This window comes from Bubalus bubalis, chromosome X (assembly GCF_019923935.1).
Source record: "Bubalus bubalis isolate 160015118507 breed Murrah chromosome X, NDDB_SH_1, whole genome shotgun sequence".
Lineage (NCBI taxonomy): Eukaryota > Metazoa > Chordata > Mammalia > Artiodactyla > Bovidae > Bubalus > Bubalus bubalis.
The window spans coordinates 40637026-40656468 of record NC_059181.1 but is presented as its reverse complement, the minus strand read 5'-3'; the positions used below and the strand labels follow the sequence as shown (position 1 = coordinate 40656468).

Sequence of the window (19443 nt, the reverse complement as noted above, 5' to 3'; positions counted from 1 at the left end):
ACAGGAAAGGACTGGTGCTTATAAATTAATTTTGTTCTGAGCATTTGAATGGAAGATCAGCTACAGACTTCCAAAGCCCTCCAGGTGGCTCGCCCCCTGCAGGAAAGCAGAGTGGCATGGCCTGCTTCCATGTGGTAGCCAGAAGTCCTAAGCCTCATCTTGAGTTCCAGCAGAAAAGGCAGCATGGAGGATGCACAAGTTTTATTCTCTGGACAGGACCAGCTGGCAAGTGGGCTCTGCTCCACCTGAAATTCTTGCAAGAGGAACAAAGGTACCCAGATGTAAAACCTGACCACTGTTATTCAGAATTTCTACCTGTCCTCAGCAGCATTCCCCAATTCCTAGCAAACACCCTGACTTACCACGCAGTCTCTGCCACTGTGTACACATTACCCTGCTTTGCCTAACCAAGCCTTTGTGGGAACCTGAAGGTGTGGCCACAGAAGGAGTGTGTTGATATGCTTGCTGCTGCCTCTGTAGCTTTGCTCAGCTTCCAGCTGTCTTTTCAGTACATCTGTTATGGACACTCATGTTTTTCTCAGCTGCCAGGAAGGGGATTCAGCCCTGTGAGACTTGGCTAGAGAACACTCAGCCCTTTGAGCAGCCCTTGAGTTGTACCCTGTAGCTAGTTCAACATTCTAATGTTCCAGAGACTTCGCTTTCCCTTCTCCCAAAGAAGTGTGAACTAGACACCAAGGTTCCAGCAAGGTTCTTGGACCCTGTGCTGGACTTGGCTGTAAATAGGGCAGCAGCTGGGCGGGACAGACACCCTGTTAGAGAGACAGGGCCAAGAATACAACCTTAACTCCAGGCATTGGCTGGACAGAGGCCGAACCTTTTTCTATTAACTCTTCCAACTGGGTCAAGCAGAGGCATCAGGTTTCCTTACAAAGAGTCCTTCATTCTACTCTCTTCTCCTTTCTAATTAAGGGAAGTGCACTCTCAACAATATGACTCATGTTTCTACTCCACAATAGATAATATTGTTCCAAGCGCACTGTATGGCTCAGTAAATATTTGCAGAATTAAATGGAATTGATGCCTTCCTCTGTAACAATTCCTGCTTGGGAATGTCATTTATTTTTAAAACTTTGTCAAAGAATTCATTGGATTATGACAGGATATATTCCATTTGTTTGTATAACACAAGAGATCAAATTTTTGGCTGTTTCGCTGCCAGTTTTTTTTTTTTTTAATACATGCAAAAGGTGGAGGTGAAACATTTTATTATATATCCTTTTTACCTTGTATATTTTGAGCCATATGAATGTATTACCTATTTCACAAAATAAAAAAAAATTTTTTTAACTTTAAACACTCAAGATGTTGTCACTATTAAAGACCTGTTTTCAACCTCTGAAACTTTGATAGCCATTATGAACAATAACTGATTTACTGGATTATTTAGTGAAGTTTAAACTGAATCAAGTAAATTCTTAGAACCGACAACCAAACTCCAGTATGGGTTTACCCAACATGAAGGCTAAGTGTATTCCTAGTGATCCAGAAAACAGGGCACCAAAACAAAACTTTATAAAATAGTAACATAGGGACTTCTGATGGTCAATGGTAAAGACCCTATGCTTCCACTACTGGGGGCTTGGGTTTGATCCCTGGTTAGGGAACTAAGATCCCCGTATGATGCACAGTGCAGCCAATAAATTAATTATTAAAAATAATAGCCGATGCAGGAGACGTGGGTTCTGTCCCTGGGTTGGGAAGATCCCTGGAGGAGGAAATGGCACCTGATCCAGTTTTCTTGCCTGGAGAATCCCATGGACAGAGGAGCCTGGCAGCCCACAGGCCATGGGGTATCAAAAGAATCCGAAACAACTTAGCAACTAAACAACAACAACAAAAATAGTAACATAGTTGGGCAAATTCTGCTTGCAATAATGGCAGGGTAGGCAATGGCACCCCACTCCAGGACTCTTGCCTGGAAAATCCCATGGACGGAAGAGCCTGGTAGGCTGCAGTCCATGGGGTCGCTAAGAGTCAGACACGACTGAGCGACTTCACTTTCACTTTTCACTTTCATGCACCGGAGAAGGAAATGGCAACCCACTCCAGTGTTCTTGCCTGGAGAATCCCAGGGATGGGGGAGCCTGGTGTGCTGCCGTCTCAGGGGTCGCATAGAGTCGGACACGACTGAAGTGACTTAGCAGCAGCAGCTTGTATCAGACTGACATTCCTACTGATTGCTAGTGTCAACTCTGGAAAAACATTTTTAAGAAATCATTTGAAATGGAAATCAACTATACTTGAATGGAAAAAGAAAAATCATTTGAAGGCACTTTTGGAAACAAACTTAAACAGGTGGCCAGAGGAGATAGGACCCTTAAATGAAGAGAAGCAAACTGGGTGAGAGGCACATCTAACTGGCTTTTCCTCTCAGGGCATTTTCAAGTCCACCCTGCACATGGGCATGCATGCTAAGTCACTTCAGTCGTGTCCAACTCTTTGTGACACTATGGAAAACCCACCAGGCTCCTCTGTCCATGGATTCTCCAGGCAAGAATATCAAAGTGGGTTGCCATGCCCTCCTCCAGGGGATCTTCCTAACCCAGGGATCGAACCCTCACCTCTTATGTCTCCTGCATTCGCAGGCAGGTTCTTTACCACTAGCGCCACTTGGTAAGTCTACTTGCTTGGCAGTAGAGCTCAAGCAGAAAGCAAGAGTCTTACTGGGCTGAGAAATTAAGAGGTCAGAGTGTATAGCAGCAGCAGTGGCCTGAGGAGGGAAACCATGAGAACGAGGGAGCTACAAAAGAGGTGCCAGAAAATTGGCACACAGACTCTCCTCACTTAGATCCTTGTTTGAGTCCTCAAGTGTGTGTGGGGGGGGAGATGACTCCAAGGAGCCAAGAATGGAAGGCCAAAAGCATTAAACAGAGATTTCAGCAATTTCCCAGTAATGGGAAACAGATTAAGAGTTCAAAGTCCACCAAGTTAGAAGGGCTTATAAAATACTTCCAGCTTTCCATTGAAACCCCAAAGGGTCACACCTTAGGAATAAAGACCATTTCCCAGGGCAAAGGGTAAAACTAAACTAGGCCTTCCCTAACAAAGACTGCAACCAAGCTTCCCATGGATCAAGGGGATCTGCCGGTAATTTAACCAAATGCCAGAAGAAAATTCAGCACGCTTCAAAGGAAGATAAGAGAATGTTGAGTTTCTGTAACTACTATCTACAATATCTGCTATACATGAAATACTACTAGATATGTGAAGAAGTTCCTCTGTCCAAAATGGACAAATCTAGTAGTAGTTGATGTATAGCAGATATTGTAGATAGTAGTTATAGAAACTAGATTCTCAGAAGCCTGGCAGGCCACAGTCCACGGGGTTGCAAAAGAGACGGACAAGACATACCGACTAAACAAGATTGTTAAAACAAGATGTGAAGAAGCAGCAAAACATGACATTTCTCAAGAGAAAAAAATACAGTCAACAGCAGCAGACACAGTGACAGCCCAGACATTGAAATTACAAAACAAGGATTTATTATAAATGTTAAGGAATTTATAGGAAAAGATGGGTATAATGGATGAAGACATGAGGAATGTGAATTTTAGAAGAGGTATGAATCAATTATATATATATTTTAAAAAGAGGTATGGAAACTATGAAAATGAACTTAATAGAAATCTTAGTACTGAAATAATTCCATATCTAAAAAATTTTTTAAATCATTGAATAAGAAAAACAGCAGACTAGACACAGAATATTCATGAATTTGAAAGAAGTCAAAATAAATTACCCAAAATGAAGCTCAGAGACCAAAAAAAAAAAAAAAAGATTGGAAAAAATATCCAGCCTCGATGACCTGTGGGACAATATCAAGCAATTAGACTAACGTGCATGTATTTGGATTCCCAGAGGAGAAAAGAGAATATGGCAGAAAAATAATTGAAGATAGTTTCCAAAATTGGGTTAAAAACACAAAGCTCGGCAAACTCCCAACTAATATCACACACACAAACACATTTATCTAGGCACATCACAGTCAAACTGCTGAAAACCAAAGTAGAAAATTCTTCAAAGCATCCAGAGAAAAAAGACACATTACATAGAGAAACATCAATTTAAAAATGATGCCTGGCTAATTAGCAACAAAGGAGCCATAATACAATAACATGATATCCTTTTTTTCATAAACCAGGAATGAAATGCATCTTAATTAAGTTATTCAACAATTTCAAAGTTTGCATTTAGAACCATTCACAGAGTTCTTTTTAAGCTATTAATTTCACACAAAGCAATGAAGACGTGTCTAGACAAATGTTCCTTAAAGGAAGTATCTTAAAACCTTTTCTGAAATGGCTATATATACTCTTGTGCCCAAACATAAAATATATTTTAAACTGCTGAAAGAAACGCAAAATCTGGCAACCTAGAATTCTATATCCAATAGAAATATCTTCAAAAATGAAGTAAAATAGATGCTTTCAGGTTAACAAAATCTGAGAAAATGCATCTCCAGCAGAGCTTCTGCAGAGCAAGAAATGAAGACATTCTTTAGCTTGAGGGAAAATGACACTAGATGAAAGTGAGATCCACAGGAAGGAATGAAGAGCCATGGAAATGGCAAATATGCCACTAAATATGAAAGACTACTCTCCTCTCACCTTAATTGCTTAACAGACAAGTGACTGTTGAAAACAAAACAACAATGTAATAATATGTAATGAAATATAAAATGAAACATTTACATATGTTTCATATGTAAATGAAAAATCCAACCATAGCATAAAGAATGAGAAGGGAAGTACACTAAATTGTACTCTCCGAAGGATCTTATGTTAGACATGAAACTGTATAAGATTTATTCAAAGTAGACCGTGATACAGACATGATGTAAGGGACAGCACCACCAAAATACCTGCCTGGGCCACAGAAACCATGCTGCAAGCCCACCTGGGTGCTGACTGCCTCTTGACACTTTTAAAAATGGGCATTGCAACGGTGGTGTGGATTCCATCAATTAAATGGAGAATGGGGAAGCAAAGGTTTTCCCCAAAACCTTTAATGTGGGTTTTTGTTTGGGGTGGGTTTTTTCCCCAGCTCTGGAGTTTTACTTTTAAATCTTAAATGATATACTGCAGGCCTCAGGCATAACAGGCAATGAGCTGGTGAAGAACCAATGGAAAAGTGTTCCACAACTCCCATGTTAGCTCACAGGCATCTGAATATATGTCTGTGGCCCACAGAAAAAGCTGGAGAAGATAGCTAGGGGATGCTGTATCAGCTACTGCAGCCTTAAAGTTGGTATCTCTTTGGACTTTAAAATTGTTCCCATGTAGCTTATTTTATTTTTGTTTAATCAAATAGACAAGAGAGTTTTTCCATGCCAGGGGGAGATGGGGACAGTAGAGCATGATAAATCAAAGATGCATATTGCAGCTCCTAGAAAATAAAAAAGAATACTGACTCCTACCTCACAGCATACACAAAAACCCATTTTAGATGGACCATAGATCTCAATGTAAAAGCTAAAATTATAAAGCTTCTTGAAGATAACACAGGAGAATATCTTTGTGACCTCATCGTAGGTAAAGATTTATTAGGGGGAAAAAAGCATTAATCATAAAAGGAAAAAAGTAATAAATTAGAGACATCAAAATTTAAAACTTCTGCTCTTTGAAAGACACTGTCAAGAAAACAAAAAAACAAGCACAGACTGTGAGAAAAGATATTTAAGGTATATTTATATATATCCTTTGTATATATCTCATAAATGACCTGTATTCAGCATTTGTAAAGAACTCTCAAAACTCAATAAGAAAATAGGCAATAAATTATAATAATTTATTAAATAAATATTAAACTAAATAAATATAATTTTATAAATAAGATTAAATAATAAAGTATAAGAAATAAATCACCCAATTAATAAGTGGGCAAAATATTAAAAGAAACACTACCAAAAAAAGATATACAGGAGACAAAGACATGAAAAGATGGTCAACATCATTAGTTGTTAGGGAAATGCAAGGTAAAATATTCACCTATTGCTCTCTCTTCCTTGGTGTGCTGCCTATAGAGGTGGCAGATAGCTCTTACTCAGCATCATGGCCACCTTCAGACCCCTCCTGAAGCCCAAGATCCCGAAAGGGGACCAAAAGGTTAATCCAGTACCAGTCAGAACAATGTGTCAAAATTAAGCAGAACTGGCGGAAACTGAGAGGCATTGACAACAGGGTGCACAGGAGATTCAAAGGCCAGATCTTGATGCCCAACATCAGTTACTAGAGCAACAGGAAAACAAGGCACATGCTGCCCAGCAGCTTCAGGAAGTACCTCATCCACAATGTCAAGGAGCTTGAAGTACTGCTGATGGACAAAAAATCTTACTGTGCTGAGACTGCTCACAGTGTCTCCTCCAGGAGCCTCAAGGCCATTGTGAAAAGAGCAGCCCAGCTGGCCATCAGAATCACCAATCCCAACACCAGCCTGCACAGGGAAGAAAATGAATAGACAGCTGGTGTGCACATTTTGTTTGTGCTAATAAAACCATAAAACTCAGAAAAAAAAAACAGTTACCTATTAGAATGACTAAAATTAGAAAGACTGACCATACAAAGTGTTGGAAAGCATATATAACTATATCTCTCTTATACTGCTGGTGGGAATGTTAAATGGTATAACCACATTGGAAACAATGTGGCAGTTTTTTTAAAAGTTAAACATATACCTGCTTTATGATCAGTTCATTCTACTTGTAGGAAAATAAAAGCACATGTTCATACAAAAGGCTAGAGCATGAATGTTCACAGTGGCTTTATGCATAATAAACCAAAGGTGGAAACAATACAAACACCCATCAAAAGTTGAATAGGTAAATAAATTATGATATATGCATACAATGGAATACTACTCGGTCATTAAAAGGAATAGATTATTGATATATGCAACATGGATGATCCTCAAGATAATTCTGCTGAAAGAAGCCAGACAAAAATGAGTACATGCTATATGATTCCATTTATAAAAAATTTTAGAAACAACAAATTGGTATATAGTAACAGAAAGATTAGTGGTTGCCTGGGGATGTGTGGGAAGGCATGGAGGGGCAGAAGGGAAGGATTATAAAGGGGCATGAATTTGGGGGGTGATGGATATGGGATATATTCATTGTCTAAGTTGTGCTGATAGTTTCACAGATCAGATCAGTCACTCAGTCGTGTCCGACTCTTTGCGACCCCATGAATCGCAGCACGCCAGGCCTCCCTGTCCATCACCAACTCCCAGAGTTCACTGAGACTCACGTCCATCGAGTCAGTGATGCCATCCAGCCATCTCATCCTCTGTCGTCTCCTTCTCCTCCTGCCCCCAATCCCTCCCAGCATCAGAGTCTTTTCCAATGAGTCAACTCTTTGCATGAGGTGGCCTAAGTACTGGAGTTCCAGCTTTAGCATCATTCCTTCCAAAGAAATCCCAGGGCTGATCTCCTTCAGAATGGACTGGTTGGATCTCCTTGCAGTCCAAGGGACTCTCAAGAGTCTTCTCCAACACCACAGTTCAAAAGCATCAATTCTTCGGCGCTCAGCCTTCTTCACAGTCCAACTCTCACATCCATACATGACCAATGGAAAAACCATAGCCTTGACTAGACGGACCTTTGTTGGCAAAGTAATGTCTCTGCTTTTCAATATGTTATCTAGGTTGGTCATAACTTTCCTTCCAAGGAGTAAGCGTCTTTTAATTTCATGGCTGCAGTCACCATCTGTAGTGATTTTGGAGCCCCCCAAGATAAAGTCTGACACTGTTTCCACTGTTTCCCCATCTATTTCCCATGAAGTGGTGGGACCGGATGCCATGATCTTCGTTTTCTGAATGTTGAGCTTTAACCCAACTTTTTCACTCTCCACTTTCACTTTCATCCAGAGGCTTTTTAGTTCCTCTTCATTTTCTGCCATAAGGGTGGTGTCATCTGCATATCTGAGGTTATTGATATTTCCCCCCGCAATCTTGATTCCAGTTTGTGTTTCTTCCAGTCCAGCGTTTCTCATGATGTACTCTGCATATAAGTTAAATAAACAAGGTGACAATATACAGCCTTGACGAACTCCTTTTCCTATTTGGAACCAGTCTATTGTTCCATGTCCAGTTCTAACTGTTGCTGCCTGACCTGCATACAAATTTCTCAAGAGGCAGATCAGGTGGTCTGGTATTCCCATCTCTTTCAGAATTTTCCACAGTTTATTGTGATCCACACAGTCAAAGGCTTTGGCATAGTCAATGAAGCAGAAATAGATGTTTTTCTGGAACTCTCTTGCTTTTTCTATGATCCAGCGGATGTTAGCAATTTGATCTCTGGTTCCTCTGCCTTTTCTAAAACCAGCTTGGACATCAGGAAGTTCACAGTTCACATATTGCTGAAGCCTGGCTTGGAGAATTAGGATATACCTTAAATATGTTTAATTTGTTATATATCAGCTATACCTCAATAAAGCTATTTTTTTAAAAAGATACTGTTTGTATGTATGACTTGTATAGAGAATATAAAAACTACTCCTATGAATGAAGAATGAGAAGACAAACTAAATAAAAATGAGTAAAAGACCAGAACACTTTACAAAAGAATTTATTAAGTAGCCATTAAGCACATGAAAAGGTGCTGTACATCATTAGCCATTAGGGAAGTGCAAATTAAAATTACAATCAGGTTCCCTACACACTCACTAGAATGGGTGACAACCCTAAATACTGGTAAGGATGTAGAGCAATGGGATTCTCTTATATCACTGATGAGAATGGAAAATATAATTCAATGACTTAGGAAAATTTTGACAGTATCTATTAAAGCTAAACATATGACTGTGTCCTAGGTATTCACCCAAGAGAAACGAAAAAGAAAAAATGTCCACATAAACACTGTACAAGAAAGTTCATTGTGGCTTATTCATAATAGAACAAAACAGGAAATTACTCAACAGCAGAGAAATAAATTACAACATAGTCATTCAGTGGAATACGACTCAGCAATAAAAAGGAACAAACTACTGACACAACAAAAACATGGTGAGCAAAAGAGGGCTGAAATAATGCATTCGACACGATTACACATACATGCAGTCCCAGAACAGACCTACCTGAAGTGGTTCTAGGAGCTCAACAGCACATGGCCTGCAGATGTATTCTACCCCCAAAGACAGCTGATATGCACAGGACACAGTGTGGGAAGTATGGCACCGTATGTTGTCCAGGTGATATAAACACGTCTACTACTTTTCAAATTAATAATAGTTTATGGGTTTCTTTTGCTCTTCCAACAACCAACTTTTAATAAGTATTTGCTCAGGGTAAAGTAATGCTCAAAATTCTCCAAGCAGGGTTCAGCAATATGTGAACCGTGAACTTCCAGATGTTCAAGCTGGTTTTAGAAAAGGCAGAGGAACCAGAGATCAAATTGTCAACATCCTCTGGATCATGGAAAAAGTAAGAGAGTTCCGGAAAAACATCTATTTCTGCTTTATTGACTATGCCAAAGCCTTTGACTGTGTGGATCACAATAAACTGTGGAAAATTCTGAAAGAGTTGGGAATACCAGACCACGGGACCTGCCTCTTGAGAAACCTATATGCAGGTCAGGAAACAACAGTTAGAACTGGACATGGAACAACAGACTGGTTCCAAATAGGAAAAGGAGTACATCAAGGCTGTATATTGTCACCCTGCTTATTTAACTTATATGCAGAGTACATCATGAGAAACGCTGGGCTGGAAGAAGCACAAGCTGGAATCAAGGTTGCCGGGAGAATTATCAATAACCTCAGATATGCAGATGACACCACCCTTATGGCAGAAAGTGAAGAGGAACTAAAAAGCCTCTTGATGAAAGTGAAAGAGGAGAGTGAAAAAGTTGGCTTTAAAGCTCAACATTCAGAAAACTAAGATCATGGTATCTGGTTCCATCCCTTCATGGGAAATAGATGGGGAAACAGTGGAAACAGTGTCAGACTTTATCTTGGGGGGCTCCAAAATCACTGCAGATGGTGATTGCAGCCATGAAATTAAAAGATGCTTACTCCTTGGAAGGAAAGTTATGACCAACCTAGATAGCATATTCAAAAGCAGAGACATTACTTTGCCAACAAAGGTCCGTCTAGTCAAGGCTATGGTTTTTCCAGTGGTCATGTATGGATGTGAGAGTTGGACTGTGAAGAAGGCTGAGCGCCGAAGAATTGATGCTTTTGAACTGTGGTGTTGGAGAAGACTCTTGAGAGTCCCTTGGACTGCAAGGAGATCCAACCAGTCCATTCTAAAGGAAATCAGTCCTGGGTGTTCATTGGAAGGACTGATGCTAAAGCTGAAACTCCAGTACTTTGGCCACCTCATGCGAAGAGTTGACTCATTGGAAAAGACTCTGATGCTGGGAGGGATTGGGGGCAGGAGGAGAAGGGGACGACAGAGGATGAGATGGCTGGATGGCATCACTGACTTGATGGACATGAGTTTGAGTGAACTCTGGGAGTTGGTGATGGACAGGGAGGCCTGGCGTGCTGTGATTCATGGGGTCGCAAAGAGTCGGACATGATTGAGAGACTGAACTGAACTGAAGCTTGCTATATCTTTTAATTTAATACGACAACCCTGCAAAGTAAGTATTATTCTCTTCTCACAAAAAAGGAAACTGAGGTCCAGGATAATTAAACAACACCAACCTTTGATTTCTGTCTTTTCCACTGTACTGTAGTATCCCTCACCCCCCACCCCTAACCTTTCTGAGCTTCCCTTTCTGTAACTGAACTGAAAAGCCTGCACTTCCTGACCCTGGAGGGCCCTTCTGGCTCTCATTTCCACAGCTGGACAACAGCTGTTGCCAAGCAACACATCTAAGAAAAAATACGCCACTTAGGGTCCTGTGTGTCTCTGTAGCCTTCTCCGAGTCACAGCTGTTTGGACTGCAGGTGAACATCTGACCTGCTGCTGCTAAGTCGCTTCAGTCGTGTCCAACCATGTGCGACCCCAGAGACGGCAGCCCACCAGGTTCCCCGTCCCTGGGATTCTCCAGGCAAGAACACTGGAGTGGGTTGCCATTTCCTTCTCCAATGCATGAAAGTGAAAAGTGAAAGTGAAGTCACTCAGTCGTGTCCAACTCTTAGCAACGTCATGGACTGCAGCCTACCAGGCTCCTCTGTCCATGGGATTTTCCAGGCAAGAGTACTGGAGTGGGGTGCGATCGCCTTCTCTGGAACATCTGACCTAGGTAGAGTTAATCAGAGCAAGAGCTAAAGACAAGCTGAGGAAACTAGTGTGCAGAGAACTAAACCGGCCCCGAGGATCCCAGAAAAGGAGATCAGGGAGACTGCAAAGCTCCTGGCCAGCCTTTAGAAAGCATAAGGCCCTGCTATAGCTATTTCTGAGACATTTCCCTGTTTCCATTTCAGAAACCTACTCAAACCATCTGTATGGACCAGTGCCCTTTTCTGGCTGGTCACCCACAACCTTCTAACTACTGTTAGTACATTTAGGGAATTGCCTATATTTTAAGTTCTGCCTCCTCAAGTAGAAACCAGAAACTGTCTTTTCTCAACTTCCCTTGCAGTTAGGCCCCAGGCATGTGACGTAGCTCTGCCAATCCCACACACCCAGCAAGGCTTGACTTCAGAACTTGGTGCCAGGCAGAAACTATTATCTGGCCAAGATGGTTCCCATGGTGGATTTCTGGCACCCGGCACCCAGCACGTGGTGGCCATTGGATCTTGCTGGAACTGCCCCCTACCTGATTTAGACATTGCTTCCGGGGGTGGACCTCCAACCAGAAAGTCTGGGAACACCTAGCATCTCTGAATAAACCCCTTCTCATCTTCAATGACCTGGAGTGGGTTCTAAGGTTTGCAATGCCATTCCTGAGCAACATCCTAAGTGAGACAGGTTCCCTCAAGTACCATCGCCTTCTGGTTCCTCCCCCTCCCCCCCTCCCAGAACCTCTTGAATTCTTCACCTTGAAAGAGAAAAAACAACTCAAACTTGAGACCAGGCAGCGCCTGTCAACCAAAACGAAGCTCTGTGCCATTCATCACCAGGAAATATAGAAAATGGAATCAAAAATTGTTTATGCTATCCCTGATTTTTTTTGAAATTCAAATGAAAAGTGGTCTCTCCTGGAATCAGAAGTGATCATTCCAAAGACAAATCTCCTTGGCTGTCCAGAGCTGAGTTCCATGGGAATACCTTGGCCAAAAATACATTTGCCAAATTAAAATAAAGATCACAGTGTGTGAGAAGAGAAAGTCAAACACTGGCAGTTGCTTAGCAATTTATTTTCCCCCATTGGAATTCTAGGGAAGGATCCATGTGGAAATCTGAAAAGTCTTCAGTGCTTTTATTCCCAGCCTGAGGTAAGGAGGGGAAGATGAGAAATTCAGCAGAACCAGCCTTGGCTCAGCCTGCCTCTGTCATAGCTCCCGTATTCCCGTGTGGGGGTTTTCCAGAGCATTCAGTCTGGAAACACTCACCCTGAGGCAGCGGCCTGTCACTCTAGATGTCTCATAAACTCTGATGACGCTGCCTTTTTTGGTTTTTGTTTTATATCTCAGTTTCCTCACCTGTTAACAGGTTGACAATTGTGAGGAACAGATGACTGGTAATGCTTGAAATAGCTATGAAAGCACTGACGCCAACGGCAGGTGCCATGAGCTGCTGTTATCACAAGATTAAACCTCACCAAAGGATCAGTACTTCAAGGACCGGGTGAATATCTGCCCAAGGGTGGAATACAAAATACCAAGTATGAGAATATTGAAGTTGTTACTACAAGTTAGACTGCAAAGGAAGAATTTAGAATGGTTCGCTACCTGGGCTGCATATTAAAATCACCTACGGAGCTTTTAACCAACTCACCAGACTAATTACATCAGAATTTTCCAGAGTGGAACCAGGTATCAGTACTCTTAAAGCTCCACGGGGAATTCCAATATACAGCCCAAGTCAAAAACCAGGGGTCTAGGTGGACCAACTTTATAAAGATGGGATTTGCCTCTGAGGTATAAAGTGTCACAGGGTATAACATAAATTTGGGCTTCCCTGGTGGCTCAGATGGTAAAGAATCTACATACAATGCAGGAGACCCAGGTTCAATCCCTGGGACGGGAAAATCCCCTGGAGAAGGGAATGGCTACCCACCCCAGTATTCTTGCCTGGAGAATTCCATGGACAGAGGAGCCTGGCTGGCTACAGTTCATGGGGTCACAGAGTTGGACACAACTGAGTGACTTAACACTTTCACTCACTTTAAACATCAAAGTTACCATATGCCCCAGCAGTTTCACTCCTGGGTGAAAGTAGGTGTTCTAACAAATACTTGTACACAAATGTCCCACAATAGCCCAAATATCGGAGAAGGCAATGGCACCCCACTCCAGTACTCTTGCCTGGAAAATCCCATGGGCAGAGGAGCCTGGTAGGCTGCAGTCCATGGGGTCGCTAAGAGTCGGACACGACTGAGCGACTTCACTTTCCCTTTTCACTTTCATGCATTGGAGAAGGAAATGGCAACCCACTCCAGTGTTCTTGCCTGGAGAATCCCAGGGACGGGGGAGCCTGGTAGGAGGCCATCTATGGGGTCGCACAGAGTCGGACACGACTGAAGTGACTTAGCAGCAGCAGCCCAAAGATGGAAGCAACAAATGTTCATCAACAGGTAAATGGACAAACAAAACATAGTCTAGCCACAGGGTGGAATGTTAATCTGCCATAAAAAGGAATGAAGTACTGACCCATGCTACAATATGGCTGAACCTCAAAAATATTGTGCTAAGTGAAAGCAGCCAGACACACAGGCCACATATGATTTCACTTATATGAAGTATCCAGAATAGTAAATCTATGGAGAAAGAAAGTGGATTAGTGGTTGCCAGGGGCTTAGAGGAAGAAAAGAGTGAGGAGTGACTGCTAAATAAGTACTGGGTTCCCCTTCGGGATGTGATAATGTTTTGCAACTGGACAGAGAGGAGAGTTTCACACCATTGTGAATGTACTAACTGCCATCAAATTCTACACTTTCCACTTGTTAACAGTTCATCTTCTGTTACGTGAATTTTACTTCAAACAACAACAACAACAAAATGTTATAAGCTCTCCCTGAATTGGGGAAAACACCGGAAATGGGTCTCTGCCTCAGTGTTCTGGTCCAGCCCCCAAGCTGCAGGAGGGCGGCAATGGCCAAGCTCAGATGCCCACAAAATGATGTCTCTTTTTTAATTTTTTAGAATGATGTCTTAATGCAGACCAGCTGAGGGATTTCTCTGCAGGTCCTCGGCTTTTCAAGTATGTGCTTTGGCCCCTTGAGGTTTGCTAGGAAAACAGTTACTCATGGAGTTTCCAACCACAGAATGAGTTTGAAGTGTTTCTTCGTCCTCATTGTTTTCAAAGAACTTGTGTCTCATGAAACCAAAATAGCAAGGGAAAATATGGTCCGTTTTCTGATTTCAGCAAAATCTCTTCAGCCACTTTGGCTCTACAAGTCATTCCCCTCTCCTGGAAAATGCGATCCCAACTACTCCAGAGACCAAGCCCCAGTGCTGGATGTTCAGAACCAAATAGGCTGAGAGAAGCAGAAATGCAGTGAGGGGGACCATCCCACGGCCTCTCATCTCACGGGGACCCCATAACTTGCTTCTCACATCATGCAGAGATTGTGACAGAAAAGAAAGGATCAAGGATTCACACTGCAGCTTTGCCGGACAGTGTGAATCATGGTGGGTGGATTGGTTGGTCTTCAGAGAGATGGTCTGCTGATGGCCTCACAGGCCCTGTGGATCTTGAGGTGGCGAGCTGTCCCATCTGAGGCAAACACTAGGCCTCAGAAAGTCCTCCAGGCCTAAAGATACTTGGCCCAAACTGGAAACAACTTAAATGCTCAACACTAGGGCAATGGATAAATAAACCAGTACACCCCAACAAGGGAAAATTACTTGGCAATCAAAAGGAAGGAGCTACTTCTCTATGTAATGACATCAAATCTCACACACATACTGCCCGGCTCTCCGCAGCACCTGGTCGATAACGAAGGATTTGTTCTCCTGGGGTGCAGCTGTTCTCTCTCTCTCTACATACCACCTTCCTTTTTTTAAGTCATGTTGATTCAGGTATAATTTACTTACAATAAAATGTCTCCATTTTAAGTGTATGTAGTTCAGCAAGTATGACAAACATAGACACCCGTGTAACCCCCACCCTAATCATGATTTAGAACATTCCTGCCTCCCAAAAAGTTTCCCCAGGCCCCTCTGACAGCAGTCCGCTTCCCATCCTCTGTTCCAGGTAACCACTGATATGGTTTTTGAAGTACAGCCTTGCCTGTTCTAGAATTTCGTGTAAACAAAATCAAATGGTTCTTTCAGTCAACATTACATTTGTGAAATTCAGCTCTGTTGTTCCAAATACCAGTTGACGATTCTTTGTTATTGCTCTGCAGTGTTCCATTGTATGAATGTACTGCCATTTGTATATTCAGTCACCTAGTGATGGACATTTGGATTGCTTCCAGTTTTCAACTCTTGTGACTAAAGCTGAGGTATGGACTCGGGTGCAAGTCTTTTTGTGGACATGTGTTTTCATTTCCTTTTTATATAGGAGTGGGATTGCCGGCTCATATGGTAAATTGTTGAGTTACCACCCAAGAAACTGCCTAACAGTTCTCCACAGTGGCTGAACCATTTTGCATTCCCACCAGCAGACTTTGAGAATCCCAGTTGCTCCACATCCCCACCAACACTTGCAACAGTCATTTTGATTCCAGCCATCCTGGTGGGTGTGAGGTGGCATCTCATTGTGGTTTGGGTTTGCATTTCCCCAATGACTACTGACATGAAGCATCTTTTCATACACTTACTAGCATTCTGTATATCTTCCTTGAAGAAATAGCTATTTAAAAATATTTGCCAATTTTTAAAAATTGGGTTGCCTTATTAACTGATTTGAAGAGTTTCATATATATGTGTGTGTATATATATACACACACATACACATATATGGACTTTCCTGGTGGCTCAGTTGGTAAAGAGTCCCCCTGCAATGCAGGAGACCCAGGTTTGATCCCTGGGTTGGGAAGATAGACTGAGAAGGAAATGGCAACCCACTCCAGTATTTTTGCTTGGAGAATTCTATGGACAGAGGAGCCTGGCTGGCTACTGTCTATGGGATGGCAAAGAGTCGGACATGACTTAGTGACTAAACCACTATATATGTGTGTGTGTGTGTGTGTGTGTGTGTACACAAATGCAAAAGTTTTATCAGATATTGTCATGATTCAAATCTTAGCAGCTTCACCCATTCAACAACCTAACCCTTATCAAGCACTCTGGAGACAGGAGGTAAATAAGACAGAAACCCTGGGCCTCATTAGACACTCATGGTTTAAAGCAAGCCTTTGGTGAAGACCCCTGTAAAGCAGGATAAGGAAGAGGTATATTGTGCTGCGGACAGCAGGAAGACCCTGCAAGGGTTGCCATGGGGTTGGGGGAGAGGAGAGGCCAGGAGACCTCATGTCCGGAGAATTTCTCTTTCCGTTTTGCTCCACATTTACCCTGCTATGAGCCACCTCTGATTCCACCATGACCTTGTTTTGTCAGGCTGATTCAGCCATTTTTCTCTAGCTGGGGAGGTGGAGTCCTATCCCTGCCTGCTTCTTCAGGAACATGTCATCTGTAATCCTGTGCCTTGTAGTCAGAGTAATATGGTCTGCGCTGCTGAGTGTGTTTTAAATGAAAGCGCCAGGGGATGTGGAAGACGGTCATTAATTTTAAGTGCGTCTATTGTTAGCAAATGATGTCACCGCTCAGCTCTCCAACTTGTCACAAGAAGTCTGGCTGTATTTCGGGTCTCTGCAGCAGGGACAGTTCCTGTTTGGCAGCATACCGGTTATGAATACTGTCTGCTTTCTGTGAGGAACAGGAGAGCTTTGGGTACAGATTGAAAATCATGTTGGCTCTTAGAAGCAAACATTCTGTCCCAGTGAGTCAATCAAATTTCATATCCTTTCTAGGTAGGAGAAATGGCAAGGAGCTGGCTGTTTGTAATTATATAAATGTCAACCTCTGTCCTTTGGAGTCTCCTCCAGCTAGGAAGTCATGTCCTATTTATCATACTGTTCCCTGTGCCTTGTTCCAATTTTTTTTTCTCATTTACTTATTGAGTCAGCCATTAAAGAATGTACATTTCTCAAGGACAAAGGCTATGCAATTCTCTCTCTCATGATATCCCTAGAGTGTATTGAAGGTACAGTGTGTACCTGTTGATTCCTCGAATAGAGCAAGCTCTACTTTTTGAAAAGGTGGAATTAAAGAGTGAGAAAATTCTATTATTGAATTCTAGAATTATCTGGTAACATTTTCTCTGTCAGCACAGCAGAGGCCTATTACATGGGTCGTTATAACCTCAAATAATTACATTCACTCGAGGGTCAGGAAAACAGATCCTTTGTCTAGATCATTTGCTGCAGAACTTAACAAGGGATTTTTCCTTGGGCTATCTGGGTTAGGTTGGAACAGCCAGAGCTGTAGAGACGTGAGAAAAAATTGGGGCTGAGTCTTCTTGTTGTATTAAAATCCATGTAACAATAGAACCAAAAAAACTTAGAAAAAAAATTCTAAACATCCCTAATCACATAATTCTAACATGATATGTTTCATGTCATAGTCTTCCTTTAGGAAGATGATTTTCTTAAGGAACTGAGTTTTTTTTTTTTTTATAAACTAAATGAGCTTAAAATAATGGGATTAGAAAACCACTGTAGTTTTTTGGTGATTACACCAGTGAATTCATATCTGAAATTAGAATAAGAAAACCACCAAGAGGTTATTTCATATATTTGGCTCAGGAAACAACAATGAAAAAAAAAAAAACCCACCTGCATTTTCCTCTCGTGCTCCATCCCCTCCCCCATGGTCACACATTCAGTGAAGCCTACTCAGAAGAATTGGTGCCCAGGTTCAGCTTTCATGGAAGCCACCTGAAGCCCATGGTTCTTAGGCAGAAGCCCTGCGGTTTCCACACATCTTCGAGCATCTTCTACAAGCTCCCCAACCCCTGCACCCACTGGCAGGTGTCTGCTAGGGGATGAAGGAGGGGGCCCTGGAACTCACCATGCAGCAGCAGGCTCAGCATCCCACAGCTTTCCATGTGCCTGCTGGCTTAGAACCACCCAGCTGTGGAATCCCTACCTGAGGGGAGAGAACACAGGTCACCGGGTGCCCAGGAGGGGTCACTGGAGAACCAGGTCACTCAGGCCCCTCCCTATACCTCCACTTCCTCATGAATGCCCTGCCTCTCCCCTTCTTCACCGCACACCTCTCTCCCCATCATCCTGATGTTGCCTTAAGAGAAACCAGTAACAACAGCCAATCAGACATGCCCCCCCTACCCCGCCAAATTGACAGCTTGGATCTGTTTGGAAACCCTTCCGTCAAGCTAAAACCTGACAGCAACTCAGACGGACTCACTGACAACCCAGCAAGGAAAGGACAGAGAGGAAACCCAGTGTTCCCACATGGTCCCCAAATGTCGCTTACCATCCTAGGGGTCTGCTTGATCCCGCTCCTCCTCCGAGGTGCCCTTCGGCTCCCCCAGCCCATCCATCTCCCGAATCAAGCAGCCACAGATGTTAAAAATGATTCGACAGAGAAGTAAAGTGAGGGCAGGGAGGATGGTGAGCAGGAGGAGAGGAGAAATAGTTGCTGGTGCAGGTTTGAGTACCTATTTTTCTTTCTCCAGATTTAATGGCAGGGAAATCCTGTATCAGATGAGGATTAACAGAGATGAAAGAATGTGTCTGCCTTTCGAATCACCAAAGCCAGTGACAGATTTTGCTGACACACCAATCAGCTTTATTCCCAGGCCTTGGCTTCTCCATCTGCCTGGCCCCTTTCTCTCCTTAAACCCTCCACAGACCCCGCCTCCTGCCCTGACCCTAGCCCCAGCCTCAAGCAATGAACAGCCAGAAACTGGCTTCCCGCCACCCAAATAGCATTATCAGCATTTTCAACAAGGATGTGTCATAGAACTTGGAGATGTGGGGAAGGGGCAGAACAGCTTAAAATAATGATGTTTTCTTAAAATGAACGCTGCTGCTTTCCTTTCTCTGTTGAGAAGCTGATGGCAGATGATCCAACAACAGACTGCCGTGGGCCTATCACCAAGGCTAGAGTCCCAGCATTGAAGTCGAGGCGATGCTTGCCCTCCCCCACCCAAGGCAGCAGGTCTGTGGCCATTTTCAGAACCTGGCTGAGATTTCCCAAATCCACCAGAACTCAGAGCGTGGCCTCAGACCAGCAGAAGCATCTGGGAACTGGTTGGGAATGGGGAAGTCTCAGCACCCCCACCCCAGGCCCCTAGAGCCAGCATCTTTATTTTAACAAGATTCCTATGCATGGAGAAGACTCTTGAGAGACCTTTGGACACCAAGGAGATCAAACCAATCCATCCTAAAGGAAATCA

General features: G+C 42.8%; 1 protein-coding gene and 1 pseudogene across 1 annotated transcript in view; one reads left to right on the top strand and one right to left on the bottom strand.

The window, feature by feature from the left end:
• The window catches only part of NYX (nyctalopin), a 26086-nt gene extending 6643 nt beyond the window's left edge, over positions 1-19443 (bottom strand). Inside the window, exons 1-2 of the mRNA XM_025276412.3 lie at positions 18519-19443; positions 18093-18170 (exon numbers count right to left, since the gene is read on the bottom strand). Of these exons, the coding sequence (XP_025132197.1) occupies positions 18093-18129 (37 nt within the window). The 5' untranslated portion in view covers positions 18130-18170; positions 18519-19443. The remainder of the gene's footprint in view (positions 1-18092; positions 18171-18518) is intronic.
• On the top strand, positions 5946-6623 carry LOC102391264 (annotated as a pseudogene).